We start from the raw sequence: 23,974 nt of genomic DNA, 5'->3' as shown, positions 1-23,974 counted from the left end.
TGCTGACAGAGGTTGTTATCTTTCATTACTTTTCGTTTTCTTATTTTTCACTTCAATCCAAAATCTGAATCTTTGCTCTATACAGTGATTATTCTTTCATTTCATTTTCTTCTTTTTGTTTTTGAATTTCCTATCAGACGCATAAAATAGTAATAACTACGTTTTTAGATCTAACAAAATCTTGATTTTGTCTCTTGTTTTCTTTCTTTTGAGATTCTGCCATTACATGCAACATGCACATGCTTCAGCTCATTTAAACACGTTCTTAAATTCAAGATTTAACGGCATCACGTATTTGACATCTCTGTTTCTCGGGTTTTAACTTCATCATCCTTTTGCAACTTCCATTTCCTTACGTTAGTTGCAGAGGCAAAACAAGCACTGGGTCTTTTTTGTTATAATGAGTTTTGGTCTTTCAGCAGCATAAACTAATTCAGTACCTTCTTGTTTGTAACATTTACTTCTAAAAGGTGTTGGTGTAGCTTTTTTTTCCTTTTTCTTACTTCAATGCAATTTCCTGCAGTTTTCTATGAGTGTAACATAGAAGCTTTGTCTATGAGGACAGTTACTGATAAGAGAAGAAATGCTTCATCTGACGTGGAATGCCCTTTCTTTTCAAGTTTGAAGGTTTTCCAACATTGAAGTTTTAGTAGAATTTTATCTTTCAAAGCTTGTAAAATGTCTGATATTGTTGCAGGGAAACGTCGGATTTAAAATGAGGCAGCTTCCATTTTTGGGAGTTATTTTTACAGTTATGTTGTACATTGTGTATAGAACCACAAATTATCAATACTACGAGACAGAGGTATAAAAACTCTCCTCATTCTCTAGATTTTACTGATTTTGGTTTATTGTAAGGAGATACATGCAGTTTCTGTTTCCTGGTCTTTCTATTTGTCAATCTGGGTACTTTTTATTTCCTTTTACAGTTAGCCCCACTGATTTCATGCTGGCATTGTCATTGTGATAAGGTGTCTGGTTATTCAAAGAAGAAAAAAGTTCAACCTTGTGCTTTCTTTTATTTTCAGATTGAAACCAAATTGCACCCTTTCGAAACAGTAGAGGTAAGCATGTTAATGCCGGCATTTGCCATTCCAAGTCAGTTTTCAGTTCCTTTTTATGCCTGAGCTTGTAGAAATTGGATTTTTTTTGCCTTGGTCTTTCTTTGGACTATGTTTTTGTATAAGTGAATGTGTACATAATTCATTAGGTTCTTGCATTTGCATTGTTTTGATCCATTTCCTTCAATGTCATCTAAGTTGTGTATCATGCTTGTGGCTAGGATAATGAATTGCCTTCCAGGATATCAAGAGATTTGCCTCGTGGCATTATGCAATCTCATTCAGATTTGGAACTAAAGCCTCAATCGTCAAAGAATTCACCATCTAAAGTGAGATGCAAATATTCTTGTAATTTAGCATAAACTTTTATACTAAGATATGAATATAGCCACTTTCTTTTTTGTTTTTGACTTTTCCTTGGTATCTTTCTTTCAATGAATAAAGCAGTGATGACTGTTCTGAAAAATTTGTTATTGCTGAAAAAAATAAGATTGTTTACAATATTTGATGCCATTGGATGGATATCCAATTGCAGGTCAATGTTACCACAAATAACTTGCTGGCAATGCCAGTTGGAATTAAACAAAAGGAAAATGTTGACAGTGTTGTGCGAAAGGTATTTGAATCTTCTCCTGTTGACTTTCAACATTGATGAACTGCACAATGTTAACCTAATTTTGTTGAATTCAGTTTTTTGCAGCGAATTTTACCATTATTTTATTCCATTACGATGGTAAAGTGGATGGATGGTGGGATTTTGATTGGTGTGGCAAAGCCATTCACATAGTGGCTCATAACCAAACAAAGTGGTAAAACCTACTGTTGGTGAAAGGATTTCTTTTTTCATGTCTTGTGAAACGTGTGGGTGGATGTGTATACTCATAATGATATTGGAGTTTATCAAACTGCTCATATTGTAGGTTTGTTGCTAAAGCGTTCTAACGAGGCTCGAGTCATTTTGAGTTGTAGTCAGTAGTCTGGCTTAACAGTCAGGAATTGCGGAATCAAACAAGGCCTTAATCAGTTTTATAATTCTTATATTTTTGCTTCTGTCGAGTGAACGTGTAACATTATGAACTAATGGTTACATGTGCTGCTCTAAGAGTTTGGTCTGCTATATAAATTGGGTCATGGACTTTGGACTGCTTGAAAAATGTAAAGCGATGGCCTAGATGAATCTTATTGACTGGTTTGTGTATCCATACTTTGTCTACTGAAATTTCTTGATAAGCTTGGTGATCTCTTCCCCTCTTTTAGGTGGTTTGCGAAGCGTTTTCTACATCCAGATATTGTGTCAATTTATGACTACATATTTCTTTGGGATGAAGATTTTGGGGTGGAGCATTTCGATCCAAGAAGGTAAATGGCTTTTATGACAATTCGTTCACCTGCAATAGCTTGAAATTTTCTTGCCTTAACATAATCTTGTGTGTTTTTCAATAATAATATAATCTTCTGCCCAGGTTTCTCAACATTTAGTTCAATCTTTTTCTCGTTTACTACTATTTCTGCTTTGTGAGGCTTTCGGGGGGAAATCCAAACATTATGATCAAATGGGTGAGTCTTCTTTCTCCAGGTATCTAGAAATAGTGAAGTCAGAAGGGTTAGAGATTTCTCAGCCTGCTTTAGACCCAAAGTCAATGGAAATACACCACAGAATCACTATACGTGCTAGAATGAAGAAGTTTCATAGGTGAATGAAATGGTTTATGGCAATTCATAAAATGCTTACAGATTATTATTTGTATAATACTTTAACGTTTTTGGAAAATATAGGAGAGTCTATGGACGTAGAGATAGAACAAGGTGTTCAAATATGAGGGAGGGGCCACCATGCTCCGGGTGAGTTGTTCTATCATCACATTGCTCGGAAGCATGATATAATGTTTTAAAGCAATTGAATTAGAATAATTTCATCCGTATTCCTTCCCTATATTGATAACTCTAAAAATGGCATGGGAAATTGTGCTTGGATTTAAGTCCTAAGAGGATTTCCCCCCATACACAACTTCCGCACTCCGCCTGAGATCACTCTGTTGCAAGCTGGTAATGAGCGGATTGATGAAATATTTAAGAAAATCAAATTTCATGATTTGGTTGGTCGGTGTTGATTTTAATCATCCATAATATCTCTGTAGATTTGTGGAGGGAATGGCTCCCGTGTTCTCCAGAGCTGCCTGGTTTTGTGCATGGCATCTCATACAGGTAACCTTGCATGCTTTCCTTGTCTCCATAGAATCTTAAGGATAGCTGCTTCATTCTGCGCTTCACATTTCCATACGATCTATCCTTTCCTTTTCTACAAATTTTTAGCGCACACATTTATCATAACGCATAAATCTCTCATTTTCATATAGTATTATTTTGCTGTTGATCTCTAAGCCATTTATCTTTCTTTCAGAATGATCTTGTTTACGGATGGGGAATGGATATGAAACTTGGGTATTGTGCACAGGTAAGACTTCACTTGATTCTACTTCGGAACTGTTTAGCCCTTTTCGACTATTCATTCTTTATAGTTCATTTCCTTTTATTCTAGTAGACATATATTTCAGCATGATTCCAAAAAACATTATGTTTATTATGGATGAATGTGCTATTATTCAGGGTGATCGAACAAAGAACGTGGGGGTGATTGATAGAGAGTGCATTGTTCATAAGGGCATACAAACTTTGGGTGGGACAGGAGAGCTCCCATCGAGGAAATCCAGAAAGGTTTCTGTTTTGTTCTTCTATGGGTCAATTGAGCTTTACATTTGACAAGGATAAAAAAGCATATCTTTCATCTTATTTTGCTTAAAGTACAAGGTTAATATAATTACCTGCTCTCCCTAGTTCTGTATATGAACCATCCAAACATTACCTAATTCTTGATTTTGCTGCCAAATTTAAATTTTGCCAAAGTAACATTTCAATTTCATCCAAAATTTGTCTTCAAATAATTTGAAGCCTTCAGTAATTTATCTGAATTGGAGTTCGTAGTTATTTCTTATCCTCTCTATATGTTATCATAAACTTTGTTTCTTAACTGTTTTTCCTGCTTATGTGCAGAGTAGTAGGGCTTCGAGTCGAGCTTCACGTTTCGATCCACGAGCTGAGGTGAGATCCATAATTCCTGAATTCACTTTGCGTTGAATAGGTAAGAAATTTATGCGATTATGGATAGTATATTATTTTTAGTTCCTCGGCAAACAAAGACCTCTCTTTTAAACTCGCTCAATTCGCATGATATAATTAAACAATGGATATCTGGCACTTGATAATATGGCCGAATAGCAGGAGATTTTACCCTGCTTCTTCAGATGAAAGAAATATCTAAGCGACAGCGAATTATAAACACAAATAGATACTGCTTGCAGATTCGCAGGCAATCCACATGGGAACTTAAAGTCTTCAAAGAGCGATGGAATAAAGCCGTAGAACAAGACAAACATTGGGTGGATCCATTTCCGAGGCAACCGAGGCGAAGAAACAAACGTCAAAGCAAAGTTTTTGACCTTTATGGGTAATCAAAGCCATCTATGGTTGCTCTTATGCACAGTCACAGAGACACTAGTTTAATCTCATCATCACCCGTACTTGTATTTTAGCTTTCCTCTCATAACTACCTCGTTATTTGAACCCATGCTTTTAGCCTTGTCTGATATACAACCCAGTTTTGCCGTATTTATGTAATTAAAAACTACGGTAGTTGCCATATTTCTCATACGAAAGATCTATGTTTAGTCTTATTTACAATCAACTATTTTCAGTATTAATCAAATAATAACACAGATTATTAACTTACTAAGAATATTAATGTATTAAAAACTAATTTTTGTTATTGGATTAGATAATGAGTACTTATTCTACTTTGTATTTTGCCGTATTTATTTATGGGTAAACTACTTGAATGACCAATTAATTATGGATTGGGTGTCACTATAACCATCATTTTTAAAATTGTCAATTTGACCATTTAACTATTTAATCGGTTTCAATATAGTCTCATGTTGTTAATATTTGACAGAAGTGTTGACGTGACAGTTAATAAAATTGATATAATTATACATTTGGTCCTCAGTAGTTACATATTCTTTCAAGCTAGTCTTAGTTTTAATTTAATTCAAAAAATAAACCATCCAACCAGGAAGTGTCACGTGTCAAACGAATATTTGACACCTTCAATAGTGAAACGTGTCACCACCTGATTGGAGAATTTTTTTTAATATTAAATCTAATTAAACAACCAAGCTGGGCTAAACTCATCATTTAGTTTTAAGTTATACAATGTTTTATTTATCTGTTTTAAATTATGACATAAAAAATCATTAAAACAAATATAATAAATAAATCATTTTTTTGGCTTTGGATTCTCTAAATAAATTTTTTAATATAATTATATTTTAAATATAATTCATATATAATTATTTAAAAATAATAATTTAATTTAAAATATAAAAAATTAAAATTAATTTTATTTTTATTTTTAAACCTCATATATTCTAAAATTTATATATATATATATATATATATATATATAAAATTTATTTATTAGATTTGTTTTAATAATTTTTTTGTCATGATTTAAAATAGATAAATAAAACATTGTATAACTTAAAACCAAATGTTGGTTTTAGCCCAATGGTGGAGTTTTGGCCACCCATACTTAAGGTCTTTAGTTTAGTTCCCCCGAATAACAAATTTTTTCTCATTTCTTTTCTCTTAAACTGGTTGAACTAAATATTAAAATAATTATAAAAAAAAACTCTCTAATCATGTGATGATATGTGTCACTATTGAAATTCCAATTCATCTACAAAGATTGGAGTATGTTGCATTTTCGACATTTTTAGGTATGTATATATTTTCCTTTTTAGGATTCTATGCATGGTACATCTAGGTATCATGATTTCATTTGTACCATGCTAAATTGCATCGGGTAATTATTTATGTCATGCTTTTTATATACTGTTAGTTCTTTGCTAGATTGCATTGGGTAATTTTTTGTACCATACTTTTATTTTGTTAACTCTTTAGTTGAATTTAGTTGAAAATGGGTTTGGTGTAAAGCCAAGGACTGGAGACAATTGAGTGATTGATGGTGATTTGTGCCTTCTATGGAACATCATAGCCATTACTACAACATGATTCAAAGGGGAAGGTTAGTTTAGTTATATACTTCAATGTGTCTTGTTTTTCTTCTTAATATAACATTGTGATTATGCTGTATTTTTCTTATTGTCTATCATCTACTTTGTAGCAGGAGTACGAGGAGCCTATGTATTGTGGTATCGTCTATTGTATCTTGCTTTTAGGTATTTAATATATTCCATGTTTGTTCCTGAATAAAAAGTTCTTGTTTTGCGTCTTCTTTTTTCTCTATGTTGGCTTTCTCCAGTGCTAACGTCTATTGCTGGTTTCTTAAATCCAGTTTTTCATGTTCCTTACCCTTGCTAATCAACCCTTAAATTTGATTTCCTTTTTTCTCACCTTATAACTATCACGCAGGAATGAGAGTGCTTTGAAGTTTAAATGGTTCTTCCTGTTTTATTTAGTAATATCTCATGTTTCCCCTGATAGATCTTCTATAACTATATTCGGGTTATACTGATGGGACTTGCATCTATCTTTCTGTTTTTACTTACAACTACACCAGTGCATCAGAGTTGTCATAATGCACTCATCCTCCAAAAAAATATCATTTTTTTCTGGGATAATAATGTTTCAAGCATAAGATAATGGATTGCCTGTTATCTCGATGGAATTTAAACATAATGTAAGTACTTGACATGCAAAATGATTATTCTAGTTTAATTCTTTTCTATCCATAAAATTTTACTGATGGGTTTCTTTTGGCCTTACACAGCGGGATCCTACCTGCATTGATCTTATTAGCAATGCTTTGGCTGGGGTAAGTATATGCTTAAACCTGAGAAAATTTTTATCCACAAAGTTTGGTCATTGAAATAGTTGAGCATTTTCTTAGTTTACGCTTAACTTGTACCATAGATTCATTATATGTGGATAGTTTAGTGGGAGACAGATGGTGTTAAATAAATTAGTAGCAGCACACTTAATAAAGGATTTGGGTTGTCCTAGTCTTTAGAAGTTGAGTAGTTTGTTTTAATTTGCTTCCTAGTTAACAGGAGTTTGTTGATGCACTTTGGATAGTGCCTATTTTCATGTTGCTTTCATATATGTACTTGCCTATTTATAGGCTGGTTATTTATCAATAAAGAGCAGAAAGTTTATCCACTATTTTTTGAGTATCCTCTATTTTCACTGTTAGTGCAGAAAACATCCTTCAATTCTTCTGTTTCTATCAGTGGCATAAGAGCCAGGTTAAAAGCAAGAGAGAAAGAGTTGCCAAACAACATTGATGGCTTCAGAATCAAATTTTGTGCAGGCGGTGATACCACGTTTTGATGGTCACTATGACTATTGGAGTATGCTAATGGAGAATTTTCTACGGTCCAAAGAGTATTGGTTGATTCTTGAATCTGGAATTCAAGCACCAACACCTAATGCAATCTTGACAGATGCCCAGAAAACAGAGTTGGAAGGGAGAAAGCTCAAAGATTTGAAGGCAATTGATCGTCCCATTTTGAAAACAATTCTTAGAAAAGAAACTTCCAAAGATATTTGAGATTCCATGAAGAAAAATTATGAAGGCTCTGCTAGAGTGAAGCGTACATAGCTTCAAGCTTTGAGAAGATATTTTGAGACTGTACAAATGAAGGATGGAGAATCTGTCACCAGCTACTGTGCCAGGACTATGGAGATTAGCAAAAAATACGCTTTCATGGTGAGAAGATAGTAGATGTCACCATTGTTGAAAAGATATTGCGTTCCCTGACACCAAAGTTTAATTATGTCTTATGTTCCATTGAAGAATCGAAAGACATAGATACATTTTCTCTTGATGAATTGCAGAGCTCCTTGCTGGTCAATGAACAGAAGATGAACCGAAGTTCAACTTCAGAGGAGCAATCTTTAAAGGCTTCCACCTTTACTCATTTCTCAAGCTCAAGAGGAAGGGGTACAGGTAGAGGTCGAGGAGACAGAAACAACAATGAACGTGGGAACCAACAACAAAGTCATCATAAGGAGAGTAAATTTCAAAGAAGAGGCAGAGGACATGGAGGCCACCACTCAACAACTTACAGATCAAAGTCAACAGACAAGTCCAATGTTGAATGTTTCAGATGTCATAGGTATGGCCATTATAAATCAGAATGGCAAATTGATTTGAATAAACAAAGTGGAGATCAAACTAACTTTGCAGAAAATGAAAAAGAGGTGTCTCTTTTGATGGTCTGTCACGTGAAAAAAGAATCTCAACAATAAATGTGGTTTTTAGACACTGGCTGCAGCAATCACATGTGTGGAGAGAATGAGGCATTTTCTGACTTGGATGAATCATTTCACAGCTCTGTTAAGTTTGGTGACAACTCCATAATTTATGTTATGGGAAAATGAAAAATAACAATCCAAACCAAAGGAAATTCCACTCACACTATCACTAATGTTTATTTTGTGCCAGATCTAAAGACCAACTTGCTTAGTGTGGGTCAGTTACAAGAAAAATGATACAAGATTTTTATCAAAGATGGAGTATGTCAGATTCAAGACACAAATTTGGGCTTAATTACTGAAGTTAACATGACAGCGAATCGTTTGTTTCCACTATATCTCCACAATACAACTCATATGTACTTCTCAGCAAAATTAAAAGATGAGGCGTGGCTATGGCACTTTCGCTATGGGCATCTGAATTTTTCGGATCTAAGACACTACAACAAAAGAACATGGTGACAGGGCTTCGTCAAATTACAGTATCCTCTCAAGTTTGTGAAGAATGTGTTGTTAGCAAATAACATTGTAATCAATTCCCACAAGGAAAATCTTGGAGAGCGAAGAAAGCATTGGAGCTTGTTCATTCCGATATTTGTGGGCCAATAACACCACATTCTAATGGAGGTAAAAGATATATAATTACTTTCATTGATGATTATAGTCATAAGATATGGGTTTATTTTTTGAAAGAAAAATTTGAAGCCTTTGTAGCTTTTAAAAGCTATAAAGCACTTGTTGAGAAAGAAGTTGGTTTCTTCGCATAGATCATGGTGGAGAATATAACTCACATGAATTTTTAATTTTTTTGTGAGAACCATGGAATCAAGAGACAACTTACAACAGCTTATACACCCAACAGAATGGAGTATGTGAGAGGAAGAACCACACTATTATGAATATGGTGCGAAGCCTTTTGACAACAAGTGGCATTCCAAAAAGTTTATGGCTTGAAGTAGTGAATTGGAGCATTCATATATTGAACAGAAGTCCTACATTTTTGTTCAAAATATGACACCAGAGAAAGCATGGAGCGAAAGGAAACCTGTTGTAGATCATTTTCGTATTTTTGGGTGTATTGCCTATGCCATATTCCAGATAAGAAGAGGAAGAAACTAGATAACAAGGAGAAAAATGTATTTTTCTTGGTGTTAGTGATAAGTCAAAAGCTTATAAACTATACAATCCTAGCACCATGAAAATTGTCATTAGTCGTGATGTGGTATTTGATGAAGAAGCCACTTGGTCATGGAATCAAAATGGTGTTAATAAAAGTATTCCAGCAGATTTTGATGATGAAGAGAAAGGGCAACAACCTATGGAGGATGAGAAAGAAGAGGAAGTCACTCAAAATGTTCCAATAGCTGAACAAAACCCACTTATAGCTGAATCACAAAGGTCTCAACGTGTTCGAAGAAGACCAGCATGGATGCATGATTATGAGGTAGCTGGAATTGATCAATCTGAAGACCTACTCACCTACTTTGCTCTGTTTTCAGATTATGATCCTACTAATTTTGAAGTGGCTGTCACAGAACCAAAATGGAGAAAGGCTATGGATGCTGAAATTACAGCCATTGAAAAAAATGATACATGGGAGCTATATGATCTTCCAAATGGGCAAAAGACTATTGACGTAAAGTGGGTATATAAGAAAAAGCTGAAAGAGAATGGTGAGATTGACAAACACAAGGCACGCTTGGTAGCTAAGGGTTACAAGCAAGAGTTTGGTGTTGATTATAAAGAAGTTTATGCTTTGGTTGCAAGGCATGATACAATCAGGTTGGTGATTGCTATGGCAGCTCAAAACTCATGGCCTATCTTCCAGTTGGACGTGAAATCAACATTCCTCCATGGAGATTTGAAAGAAGAGGTATTTATCGATCAACCTCTTGGTTATGAAAAACTTGGCAATGAGCATAAAGTGTATAAGTTAAAGAAAGCTCTATATGGATTAAAATAAGCTCCACGAGCTTGGTATAATCATATAGAAACTTATTTTTTTGAAGGAAGGATTTCAAAAATGTCCTCATGAATATACACTTTTTATATAAATTGAAGATGGAGGAAATATGCTCATTGTTTGCTTATATATGGATGATCTAATCTACACTGAAAGTAATACAACCATGTTTGAAAGCTTTAAGAAATCCATGATGGCTGAATTTGAAATGTCTGATCTTGGCATGATGCATTACTTTCTTCGCATAGAAGTGTTGCAATCCTCTACTGGCATTTTTATTTTTCAAAAGAAGTATGTGGGAGAAATCTTGGACAAGTTTCAGATGAAGGATTGTAATCTTGTGAATACACCATCTGAGTTTGGTTTGAAACTAAACAAGGATGAGGGAGGAAACAAGGTTAACAGTACATTTTAAAAGCAGATTGTGGGGAGCTTAATGTATTTAACTGCAACAAGGCCTGATATAATGCATGTTATAAGTGTCATTAGTAGATACATGGAGTGTCCAACAGAGATTCATCTTTTGGCTGCAAAAAGAATTCTTAGGTACTTACAAGGTACTAAGGAGTTTGGGCTATTCTTTAAAAATAGAGAAAAGTCAGATTTGTTTGGCTTTACAAATAGTGATTATGCAGGAGATTTTGATGATCGAAAAAGCACATCTGAGTATGTTTTAATGTTGGAAACAGGAGCTATTTCATGGTCATCAAAGAAGCAGCCAATCGTCACATTGTCAACCACTGAAGCTGAATTTGTTGCAGCAACAGCTTATGCTTGTCAAGCTATTTGGCTGAAGAAGATTCTTGAAAAACTGCTGTTCAAAGAAGATGGGCCTACTCTTATTTACTGTGACAACAGTTCAGCAATAAAGCTCTCAAAGAATCATGTTCTACATGGTTGAAGCAAACATATAGATGTGAAGTATCATTTCTTAAGGGATCTCACGAATGATGGAGTTATTAATTTGGTTTACTGCAGAAGTGAAGATCGTATTGCTGATAATCTAACAAAACCTCTCAAATTTCCAGCATTTCGAAAGCTCAGGGAGCTACTTGGATTTTGCAGTTCAAAGGACTTTATTTGAGGGATGGCACTTCAAAGTTTTAGTCTTATTAAACTGATGTTATGTGTGGAACATCAGTTTAAGAGAGGGATTGTTAAATAAATTAGTAGCAGCACACGTAATAAATGATTTGGGTTGTCCTAGTCTTTAGGAGTTCAGTAGTTTGTTTTAATTTGCTTCCTAGTTAACAGGAGTTTGTTGATGCACGTTGGATAGTGTCTATTTTCATGTTGCTTTCAGTTATGTACTTACCTATTTATAGGCTGGTTATTTATCAATAAAGAGCAGAAAGTTTATCCACTGTTTTCTGAGTATCCTCTATTTTCACTGTTAGTGCAGAAAACATCCTTCAATTCTTTTGTTTCTGTCAGATGGGAACAAAGGAATGTTGTTTGTACTGCTGAAGGCTTGAGAACGTCGTGATCGCAGTTGAAGTCTGCGTAAAAGTTGAGAGATATTTCTCTCCATTTTGATGAAATTCCTTTTGCTTGTGTAGATCTTCTACTTTATTGGTTTTTTAATTTTCTGCCTCGAATCAGTTGTACGCATCTGGGTTATCCAGATTTGTTCTGTTCCCAACATGATTCAATGCAAAGCCCTCATCCACAAGGTGTACGTTATCACTAACTTTGTTGGCTGTTGACCTACCAGCAAGTATACATGTATTTCCATGGAAGCGGTAAAGCTGCCAAGCTGAAACGCGAAGCTGAAGCTGCGAGAGGAGCAATGAGGGCTGCCATCTAATCACATTCACAGACTCGGCAGCAATGAGATATCAGTAACCTCACATGTTGCTTCTAGTAATATGCACTTTGTCATGGAAGGAGAAAATTGAGCTTGCTATATGTCTATCCTTGCTTTTGTTGCACATATCTTTTGTAACTTGTTTTCAATGCTACTTTCAGTAAAGTTTTTATTGCATTTGAAAATCTAATGTGTTCGAATATGAATATCGATGTAACTTAATATGATAATTGATCACTTACTACATCAAATATATCTCGAATTTTTATTGTATTTAAGTAAACTACAAATTTATCCGTTTAATTATAAACTTACACTGTTGAATTGGGTAGATAAGAAGGGGTAAAATTTCTCCCTCTAGTATTTAGTATATAAAAAAAGGCTTATAGATTACCCTCCTAACAGAATGCTTTGCATGTCTTCTCACAATCCATGGTGCAACCACCGCCACTTGCACTGGCGTGGAAACCTTTCCCTGATTTGGTAACAGAGGTGTAGCACTTAGCAGGGCAGGTAAGCTTCTTCTTGTAACAAGGCCCTTTCTGATTACAAACGACAGAACCACCATTAAAATCGTACCCTCCGCTAAAACCTCTGGCCCAAGATTCACTATTAAGATCGTACCCTCCGTTAAAACCTCCGGCCCAAGATCCATATTCACCTCCGCTCGGATCTCGGAACCAAGATCCGTCGGTATCTGCCATAATCCTATCTTTCCGCCAGTTTTCAGTCCCTGGCCACCCTAACTCGGTGTCTCCACCACCACTCTCAAAGTTTTGCTCGACAATCTCAAATCCTGGATCAAACATCCCCTCAATCCTACCATGGTCGCCAAACTCAGGTCTTCGATAAAAGGATCTGTCACCATTGTCGTTATTTTTCTCAGATGATGAGGCTTCGAATGAGTCATGCCTAGCTACTGCAGATAGCGAAGTTGTACTTAGCAGAACCGCCAAGATGAAGGTGATTTTGAGGTTCATATTTTCAGTTGTTTTTATTTCTCTTTCCGGAGGATTTCAGCTTTGAGATGCTTTATATTTTTTTTTCTCCTTTCAGAGTAGGGAGAAGAGATAGCGAAGTGTTTTTTTACTGTTTTTAATGGATAAGTGATGAAGGGTGATTTATACACGGAAAAACAAGAAATAGCGGCAGATGAGGGGAGGGTGTTCCATGAATTTAGTGACAGATGGGGTTGAAAGTTGCAGATCAATTATGGTTCATCTCACAATAAGCCACAAAACATCTTGACGGTTTCATAATGGTCTTCGAAACGAGGATTCAGCCATGCATTAGAATGCTTCGAAATTTTAGCTTGACCCTAAAGAAGAGGAATTGATGCGAGAAGGGATTACCATTTGCTTGAAACAAGGTATCCCTTTTAGCATGTTTCTACATACCAACAACGGACGAATCAAGTTACTTATATAACATACATATTTATTGTGTGAGACATGATCCGATATTTATTCTACTCACCTGCTCAACTATAGCCGGTGTCAAGAATTTTACTCCCTTTGTGCCAAGGATATGAACTTTCATAGTATAGCCATATAGGAAACATTAAATCATCAACCTTGCCCTTGCAAATCATTATATATTAGCAACATTGGTTATAATCAGAGCCAAACTTCGCGGATCAAATATACTCATTAGATATGTATATTATGTTACTTTTAATAGAAAAACCTCCGTACAACTCATCTATAATAATCATACGTGGTTAAGCCACTATAGATTTAATGACATAGCAAGTACTTTATTATATATTGTTACCCATTTTAACGGTAAGCTCTGCATTTCTTCTTACAATCCATGGTGAAGCCAACACCGCCGCCGTAACCTTTCCCTGACCGTGTTGTGGAAGACGGGTTAATTTCTACTAATAATAACAAATTCACCTTAAAAATTATTATCTAGGTGACTAGTGTGAAAACGATCTACTAAAAATCACCCCAAGGTAGATTCTCAGGAAAGAGTGGAGGGATCACAATGGTCCCTCTTAAAACCCACTCTCCTTAGACAGAACTATCAAGATAAGTAATTTTAATAGGACAATAATTAACAACAATTATACCCGACAATAGCTATTAAATAAACATAAAAGAGAACACCAAAATTTAACGAGGTTAGGCCAAAATTATGCCTACGTCCTCGAACACTACTAAAATAATATTTTACTAATAGAAGAAATATTACAAAGAGAGAGAAAGAGTACAAATAACCTTTAATATAGAAGAATTCTTATATTTGTGGGATGCTAAACCAAGGAGGAGGATGACTCTATTTATAACAAAAGAATTTCTCCTCCTCCTTATACAAAACCAATGTGGGATTCAAAATTTGCCAAAAACCAACAAATCTCCACCTTGGCAAATTCCACACACATCTCTCAAAAAATCCAATCTTCAGTAGTGTCTGCAAATTCATCTTTCAATTTGTAACAATATTGACCAAGTCTAAACAATGTTTAAACTTGACCACAGTTACCACTTTTGTCAACATATCAGCAGGATTCTCAATGGTTCGAATCTTCTGGATTATGACTCCACCTTCTTCTATAATCTCTCGTACAAAGTGATATCGAACATCGATGTGCTTCTTCCTTGCATGGTAAACATGGTTCTTTGCTAAATGAATAGCACTCTGACTGTCACAATGCACTTTGATGTGCTTCTATTTCATTCCCAATTCACCAAGCAACCCTTGAAGCCAAATTGCCTCATTCACAACCTCTGTAACTGCCATATACTCTGTCTCTGTAGTAGACAAAGCCACTGTTGACTGTAAGGTGGACTTCCAACTGACTGGTGTTTTAGCAAATGTAAACACATAACCAGTAGTTGATCGACGCTTGTCCAAATCACCTGCATAGTCTGAATCACAATACCCAACTACACACTGACCATCTTGTTTGTCCTGCTGAAAGACCAAACCAACATCTACGGTGTTCAGAATATACCGCATAATCCATTTCACAACTTGTCAATGCTCCTTTCCAGGATCATGCATATACCTGCTCATAACCCCAATTGCCTGTGAAATATCGGGTCTCGTACACACCATTGCATACATCAAGCTACCAACATCACTTACATACAGAACCTTTGACATGTATTCCCGTTCTGCATCATCCTTAGGTGATATGGATGCACCGAGCTTGAAATGAGGAGCAAGAGGTGTACTAACTGGTTTTGACTTCTCATTCATGCCAAAACGTTTTAGTACCTTCCTCATATATTCTTTCTGAGACAAACAAAGCCTCCCCAATTTCTTATCCCTTGATATCTCCATGCCTAGAATCTTCTTCGCTTCACCAAGATCCTTCATCTCAAACTCCCTATTCAATTGAGTCTTTAGTTTCGAAATTTCTGTCTGACTCCTGGAAGTTGTCAGCATATCATCAACATAAAGAAGAAGATATATATAGGATCCGTCTTGTAGCTTGCGTAAATACACACAATGATCATATTTGCTTCTTGTGTATTTTTGCTTTATCATAAACTTGTCAAATCGCTTGTACCACTTCCTTGGAGATTGCTTGAATCCGTACATCGATTTTTCTAATTTGCACACCAACTCTTCTTTTTCAGTAACTTTGAATCCATCTGGCTGAGTCATGTAGATTTCCTCATCCAAGTCTCCATGTAAAAATGCAGTTTTTACATCCATCTGAACTAGTTCCAAATTCAACTGCGCTACCAAAACCAACAAAATTCTGATGGAGGAATGTTTTACAACTGAAGAAAATATTTCATTATAATCAACTCCCTCCGTTTGAGCGTATCCTTTAGCCATCAATCTTGCTTTGTAGCGGATGTTATTCTTATCAGGAAATCCATATTTCTTTGCATATACCCACTTGTATCCAATTGCCTTCTTTCCATTCGGAAGACTAGCTAGTTTCCATGTCTGATTCTTTTGAAGGGATTGCATTTCTTCATTCATGGCGATCCTCCACTTTTTATGTTCTGAACTTTGGACTGCTTCATTAAAAGTGGAAAGAACGTCATCAATTTCAATTGGTGATGCAAAAGAGACCATATCAGCATAACGAGCATGTTGTCTAATGGTCCTCTTTCCCTTTCTGAGTGCAATTGATTCATGTTGCTATGGAGGTTCTTGGGTCTGAACCTCTTCTTCATCTGACTCTTCTTCTACCATAGAAGAGTCAACATCAGTTTCTTTACTGGCTGGGATAATTCTGCTTCCTTCAAACTCCACCTGTTTGGGAGTTCCATCTGTCTACTCCAATTTTTCTGAAGTCACATTTCTCAACATGGTAGATTCATCAAAGGTAACATCCCTGCTGAAGATTATTTTCTCTAGACACCAAAGACAATAGCCTTTCACACCAGAGGTGATCCCCATAAAGATCGTCTTCTTTGCTCTTGGATCCAGCTTTGACTCCTTAACATGGTAGTATGCAATGTAACCAAACACGTGTAAGGAATCATAATCTGTAGCAGGTTCTCCAAACCTTTCTCTAATGGTGTTTTGCCTAACCCAATATTAGACAACATACACCGAACCTTCTCCACTAATATCCGGTTCATACGCTCTGCCACCCCCATTCTGTTGTGGTGTATATCTGACAGTTAAGTGCCTGACAATACCTTCTTCTTCACAGACTTTCAGAAATGGATCATTTTTGTACTCTCCACCATTGTCTGTACGGAGACATTTGATTTTTCTGCCTATTTGAGTCTCCACCATCTTTTTCCATTTAAGGGAAAATCCTAGCACCTCATCCTTTGTCTTCATTGTATACACCCAAACTCTCCGGGAAAAATCATCAACAAAGGTGACATAATAGTGTGTTCCTCCCAATAAAATTGTATTGGAAGGCACATACATCTGAATGAACATAATCCAAGATACCTTTAGTATCATGGATTGATGTTCCAAATTTCACCATCGTCTTTTTCCCTTTGATGCAATGCTCACAAAAAACTAATTTGCAAGCCCGAGCACCCTTCAATAATCCTTGATATATCAACAATTTCAAGGATTTTTCACCAACATGCCCCAAGCGCATATGTCATAACTTGGTTGCTTCTGACTCATGTTCATCAGTAGAAGTTGTCACTGCTGATGTCCCAACAATTGTACTACCCAGAAAGTAATACACATTGTTTCTTTTCCGGATTCCCTTCATTATCACCAGTGCACCAGAGATAATCATCATAATCTCATCTTTTACCCTCATTTCTAAACCTTTTGACTCTAAGGTTCCCATAGAGATGAGATTTCTCATTAAATCTGGTACATAATGGACACCTGTTAAGGTTCTGATTGATCCATCCTAATTCCTCAAGCGAATTGAACCAATCCCAAGTGTGTCAAGAGGGGCATTATTTGATGTGTAGACAATTCCACCTTTTAGTTCTTTAAAATCAAAGAACCATTCTCTATTGTGGGTCATATAGTGGCTACAAGCTGAATCTAACAGCCATGAACTGGAACAGCTGGTTGATGGCGTTGCAGCGAATGCGAAATCTGAATCTGCATCATCATATCCAACCACATTTAACTCTGAGACAATCTTTCCCCTTTCATGTTTGCCTTTATTCTTTAGCCTGGGACATTCTTTCTTTCAGTGCCCTTTTTCTCGACAAAAGGCACATTCATCTTTGCTCAATCTGGACTTTGACTTCGATCTCCCTCTCCTTCCTTTATTCTGACTCTTCGAACGACCTCTAAAATAAGAGTTTCTACTTCGACACTTTTGTTTTCTTGTTTGTCTTTCTTTCTCAATTTATAACTATACAAGGCAACTGTTACTTCATTGAGAGACACATCAACCTTCCCATGAAGTACAGTAGTTTTAAGATACTCAAACTCATCAGGAAGTGATCCCATCAACATCAGATCCAGATCTTCGTCTTCAAAATTCACGCCCATATTCATCAGATCAGTCAACAGCTGATTAAAGCTAGTAATGTGATCATTCTTAGTGGTATCTGGTACATAATTGAAGCAAAACAATATCTTTTTTATGTAGAGATTGTTCTGACCGTTTTTCTTCAAAAAATTTTCCTCCAGTGCCTTCCACAATTTACTTGCAGAAGTTTTCTTACAAAATACATACTTATGCTCTATAGAAAGACACGATCGAATAGTACCACATGTCAATCTATTGATCCTCTTCCATTCTTTCTCCTCAACATCATCTAGTTTCTCTCCTTCAATAGCAATGTCTAGACCCTGCTAAAATAGGGCATCTAGAACCTCACTTTGCCTCATGCCGAAATGACCGGTGCCATAAAAAAGCTCCACTGCAAATCTAATATTTGTCACAGCATTTCTTGCCAAAATTGAAGATGAAGAAGCTGTTGACGACGATGTGGATTTTTTGTGTCGTCTGCCATTCTGCTACAAAATCTATTTAATAACTGTCAATGCGAAATGTCAATTAGCCCAAGGAAATTTTTTTCTAACGTGGAAGATCAACCTAAGCCACAACCATAGAGCATACTAAAATAAACCAAGAGCTCTGATATTAATTGTTGTATAATCCGGTTAATTTCCACCAATAATAACAAATTCACCTTGAAAACTATTATCTAGGTAACTAGTGTGAAAACGATTGTACTAAAAATCACGTCAAGGTAGATTCTCAGAAAGAGTGGAGGGGGTCACAATAGTCCCTCTTAAAACCCACTCTCCTTAGACAGAACTACCAAGATAAGTAATTTTAATAGGACAATAATTAATAACTATACCCGACAATAGCTATTAAATAGACATAAAATATAACACCAAAATTTAACGAGGTTATGCTAAAATTATACCTACGTCCTTAAACACTACTAAAATAATATTTCACTAATAGAGTAAATATTACAAAGAGAGAGAAAGAGTACAAATAACCTTTAATATAAAAGAAGACTTATATTTGTGGGATACTAACCTAAAGAGGAAGAGAGCTCTATTTATAATAAAATAATTTCTCCTCCTCCTTATACAAAACTAATGTGAAATTCAAATTTTACCAAAAAAAAACCAACAAACCGCCTATAATAAGTGAAGCACCTAGCAGGAAGGGCAGCTTCTTGTTATGGCAAGGGCCTTTCACTTTACAAACAACCGTGGGTTTAATACCACCACCTTTTGAGTACCCTCCCTTGGGACCTCCGAAACCAGCTCCATAGCCACCGCCTACGATCCCATTTCCCACCTATTTTCAAACCCCGGCAACCCAAACTCGGGTGTTGTACCGAAGAACCCGCCGTTCCCTTCATTGTTTTCACCACCGAGTTTGTTGTTGTCTTCGTTGGTCGGTTTGCTGCTGCCTTGGTTATGCTTTCTTTGTTTAGATTATAAGGAATCGAATGAATCAGGCCTAGTTGCTGCAGATAGTGACGCTGCAATTGGCAGAACAGACAAGATGAAGATGCTTTTGAGATTCATTTTATGGGAGGAGTTTCGCTTGGAGCTATCGCTTTCTCTTTTTCTTTTCAGAGCATGGAGAGGAGATAAAAGAGTGCTAAGATAAAGGATTATTTTTAGTGGGCGAGTGGTGGGATGAATGATTAAAATAAGTCATATAAGCAGGAATAAAAGATAGACTTGGTGATAAATGAGGAGGATGGCCCTCCATGAACGAGTAGGTTGGGGTTCAATTATGACCCTATCTTATTTTTAGTGGCAGATGGGTTGATTGCTTGATTTTCTGACAATGGAAAAGATTTAGCCTTGCGATTAAGACAAGTTGAGAATATTAGTTTGAACTTATAAGAAAGAAAGCAGAGATGCTGACGGAACGAGAAAGGATCCCCATTGGCATTGCTTGCAAAAAGAAGCATTGAACCAAGGCCTAAGCTTCGTATCTTTTGCATAGTAAACCATGGGTTTAGCATGCATATATAAGCTTAACATTCACGGTACCGATAATAGAAGAATATGAAATAAATGGATTTAGCAATTGGAGCTTGTTGCAAGTGAATTAATTGTTTGCAGAGCATTAAGTACATCGGCAGCTCATTTCGGACCTATCTGTAGGTACGTGTGCACTAAAATCTGATTTGCCAATAAAGAAACTTTACGCATAATTGACAAGTTGCTATAACCACAGCAAGTTTTAAGGGAAAGAAATCCGACAAGGGGTATCATATAATAATGATAATATGTATCGTGTCTGAGATACGATCCAATAGTTAATTTTCTCACCTACTGTACTGTAGCTAACATCAAGGACATTGAATATAACCCTCCTAGTACAGGAAACAATGAATCATTAGGCTTGCCCTTGCAAAGCAGTTCATGTTAACAGCATTATTTGGCATGATTATAGCATAACTAATGAGTATATATATCCTTCCAAATGACAGGCCCTGCCATTTTCCACACAACATAAACCTGCCCCCCGCTAATGAGTATACAATTAGAGCATAACTAATGAGTATATATATCATTCTACTTTACAGTTTACACCTAATTCTCGGTACTAAATTAACAATGCATAAATTGTCTTGAGAATATAAATATAAAACCTCGAAAAATAAATTTGTTGAAAAATTCAACTAATTAAAAATAATAATATTTCAGTTATTTGTTTTTTAAAATGTATTTGATAATTCAGAATGAAAATTTTATCAATTCTAAAATATATAAAATAATAAACAAATATTTACTTTTCAGTTAATGAAAATTTTTATTAATAAATATTATTATTTCGAATAGAGATGAGCCTAAAAAATAAATTTTATTTTTAAACGTTATATTAATTTCTAAAAATTATATTTATCAAATAATTTAATTGTATTTGTAATTTTAGTTCAATACTTGGTTATAAAAAGTAGGCAGCTAGGTTAAGGGCCGAGCTTGATTGCAGCTAAACTGCTAAACTGGACCAAACCTTCAATGAAATGAATCCATGATATTCTGGGCTCATTATCGATGGATTTTGTTAGGCTCCAACAGCAGCAAAGTTCTCTTCTTTTTCTCCTACCTCCATCTCCTCTCAAAGCTTCTGCCTGATTCGATTTGATAGTCTGGCCGTTAGAGGAATAGCAGATTTATGTCAGCGTCTCCTCGTTGCTTTCGTTATCTTAATTACCAAACCAGAAACCTTCGAGCGATTGCTTCAATCGAGGTGCCGATTTTCAAGCTTCATAAACGACATGCCCATGTCCACCACTCGCTTGAAGAATTGCCCCTTCCAGATGTCAGTTCATTGAATGTTAAACTTGCCTCGTATGTTCGCAATGGCAACGTTCAAGAAACATGGGCTCTCTTTTGTCGGATGCATTTTTCAGGCTGTGACCTTGATGCACATACTTTTACGCCGGTTTTGAGTGCCTGCTCTGCTTTGCCGGGCACGGAACATGGAAAGCAAGTACATGGACTAATGATTAAAACGGGCGTGGATGCCGGAACGATATGCAAAACTGCACTAATGAACCTGTATTCGAAGTACGGATGCTTGGGTGACTCAGTTAAGGCGTTTGAAGAAATTGAGCTGAAGGATGTTGTGACTTGGAACGCTTTGATATCGAGCTATTTGAAGCGTGGTCTTGCTAAAGAAGCACTTGATGTTTTCGCAGCAATGAGGAGGGAAAAGGTCCTGCTTAGCGAGTTTACATTGTGTTCTGTGCTAAAAGCTTGTTCCTTTTTGAAGGCTCCCGAACTAGGAAAGCAGATTCATGGTTTGATTGTTGTATTTGGTCGTGATTTAGTGATTTTGAGTACTGCTCTCATCGACTTTTACTCCGACATGGAGCGTGTTAGTGAATCCCTGAAAGTTTTCTCTAGTTTAAAAGATATCAAAGGCAATATAATTTGCAATTCCTTGATCAGTGGCTGCATTAAAAATCAAAATTACAGAGACGCATTTTCGATTATGAGTAAAATGAGACCCAATGTAGTTGCACTTACAAGTGCTCTTGGAGCTTGCTCTGAAAATTTGGATTTGTGGATCGGAAAGCAGATTCACTGTGTGACATTACGTTTTGGGTTTACTGATGATACTCAATTATGCAATGCTTTATTGGATATGTATGCAAAATGCGGGAAGATTTTGTATGCAAGAACATTGTTTGATGGTATTTCAAAGAAATGTGTGGTTTCATGGACAAGCATGATTGATGCGTATGGTAGGCATGGATATGGAATTGAAGCTCTTGAGCTGTTCAAGCTGATGGAAGTTAGCAGAAATGAAGTTATGCCCAATTCTGTAACATTTCTTGTTGTTTTATCTGTATGCGGGCATTCCGGGCTCGTTGAAGAAGGCCGAAACTGTTTTAATTTGATTAGGGAGAAGTATGGTCTTGTCCCGAATCAAGAACATTATGCTTGCTTCATTGATGTTCTAGGACGAGCCGGTTTAATAGATGAGGCATGGTCTCTCTTGGATGATATGATTGAAAATGGCACAAGGCCTACAGCAGCAATATGGATAGCATTGCTAAACGCTAGTAATCTTAATCAAGATATTGCTAGAGGTGAGTTGGCGGCGAAGCATCTGCTGGAATTGGAACCTGATAAGCCTAGTAATTACGTGCTTCTTTCGAATTTATGTGCAGCAGTTGGAAAGTGGGATTCTGTTGATAAGTTGAGGGATATAATGAAGAAGAAAGGGCTCAATAAAGAAGTCGGAAGTAGTCGAGTCACAGTTAAACGACACAACGGAACAGGCATCATCAGATAAAGCTGTATCTCTAGGGCATTTCCTTGAAGATGTACGATCAGTTTCTTTCATCTACATTCATTACCTTCTCTAAAATAGAGTACACATTTTTTACTGCATTAGACAATCTATAAAGTCTTTGTTAGAAGTTTCCATTCATTCAATTTGGTTTACTGCATATGTTGCCATATATACTGACCCAATTTTCTCTATAAAACAGAAAGTAGGCTTAGTGAATAGTGGGTTCAATAAAAGAAACCAGAAAATATAAAAAATGATTCAAACAGAATGCACCCTTGGTGAATATGAAGAGCCTTGGCAATAAATGAGTGCCTGGGAGTAGAGAAACTCCCCCAAATTATTCTAATCCCATGCACCTTATCATGTTTATGTCTTAATACCTTCCATATCTTGTTTGCCTTAAGGCCTTGTTGCATTCCACCGACTTGCCATTGTATTCATTAGCTTATTTATTTTCTTAAATTGCACATAATATTCTATATTCATGTTTAGATGTGTTAGACATAAATATATGATTTTTTGGTATAAATATAGATTTGATGGGGGATGGTTGCCTTATTCCTTTCATCATCGTCATCAACAATCTTAATCAACAACGACCCAGACCTACCCTCAACGATATAATACAAAACAACAACATAAATCTTGGGTTCAATGTACCTTTCTTTTCATCTCGTTTGTCCTCACTCACATTTTGTCTGCTATGTTGTAAACAAAGGTGTCACTTTATGGTCAGCCGCCGGTTCGCAATGTCAAATTTCAGTGTTCAACCCATTTCGACTCTTTTTATTCAACGGGAAAAAGTGATATTTTATGTATTTATACATTGAATTAATGGTGTCTTTGAGGATTGGTGAAACTTGCAACATAAAAGAAGCCTTTTTAGTTGGGAAAAGAGTAAGACGCGGATTGTCCTGCATTTTTATAAGCAATATTATATTTGTGAAAAAGAATTAAACAAGTTTACCTCAAGAATATTTTTAAGTGTTTCCAATTTTCTATCACAAAGTTTGTGTTTGTGTAAACAAAATGACCCAGTGTATCCTTGACTCGTTTGGATTGGTGTCACTGCACTAGGTTTAGTCAGACGATCGACAAGTAGCTAAGTTGATTTTGTTCTCTGGAAACAGCAACCTGATTGTTCTGTTGATCATCGCAGT

General features: G+C 36.0%; 4 protein-coding genes across 4 annotated transcripts; 3 read left to right on the top strand and 1 right to left on the bottom strand.

The window, feature by feature from the left end:
- The first annotated feature begins 573 nt into the window (after window positions 1-573).
- Window positions 574-4,585, top strand: LOC120131386. Its single transcript, XM_039148391.1, has 14 exons — window positions 574-600; window positions 698-805; window positions 1,029-1,064; window positions 1,283-1,390; window positions 1,597-1,677; window positions 1,752-1,870; window positions 2,319-2,420; window positions 2,638-2,754; window positions 2,838-2,903; window positions 3,200-3,266; window positions 3,463-3,516; window positions 3,669-3,776; window positions 4,113-4,160; window positions 4,421-4,585. The coding sequence occupies exons 2-14, from the start codon at window positions 716-718 to the stop codon at window positions 4,568-4,570; spliced, it is 1,146 nt and encodes a 381-aa protein (XP_039004322.1). The 5' UTR covers window positions 574-600; window positions 698-715; the 3' UTR covers window positions 4,571-4,585.
- Window positions 4,586-10,489: 5,904 nt separating this feature from the next.
- Window positions 10,490-12,166, top strand: LOC120131793. Its single transcript, XM_039148703.1, has 3 exons — window positions 10,490-10,763; window positions 10,995-11,245; window positions 12,074-12,166. The coding sequence occupies exons 1-3, from the start codon at window positions 10,490-10,492 to the stop codon at window positions 12,164-12,166; spliced, it is 618 nt and encodes a 205-aa protein (XP_039004634.1).
- Window positions 12,167-12,564: 398 nt separating this feature from the next.
- Window positions 12,565-13,146, bottom strand: LOC120131792. The gene has a single exon (XM_039148702.1). It carries the CDS (start codon window positions 13,144-13,146, stop codon window positions 12,565-12,567), a length of 582 nt encoding a protein of 193 aa, XP_039004633.1.
- Window positions 13,147-21,021: 7,875 nt separating this feature from the next.
- On the top strand, window positions 21,022-22,967 carry LOC120131577 (pentatricopeptide repeat-containing protein At5g66500, mitochondrial). Its single transcript, XM_039148533.1, has one exon. It carries the CDS (start codon window positions 21,186-21,188, stop codon window positions 22,812-22,814), a length of 1,629 nt encoding a protein of 542 aa, XP_039004464.1. The 5' UTR covers window positions 21,022-21,185; the 3' UTR covers window positions 22,815-22,967.
- The last annotated feature ends 1,007 nt before the right edge of the window (window positions 22,968-23,974 follow it).

This window comes from Hibiscus syriacus, unplaced genomic scaffold (genome assembly GCF_006381635.1).
Source record: "Hibiscus syriacus cultivar Baekdansim isolate YM2019G1 unplaced genomic scaffold, ASM638163v2 tig00110556_pilon, whole genome shotgun sequence".
Classification (NCBI taxonomy): Eukaryota; Viridiplantae; Streptophyta; class Magnoliopsida; order Malvales; family Malvaceae; genus Hibiscus; species Hibiscus syriacus.
Note: the sequence above shows the minus strand (reverse complement) of the source record. Positions and strands in the feature narration are given on the sequence as shown.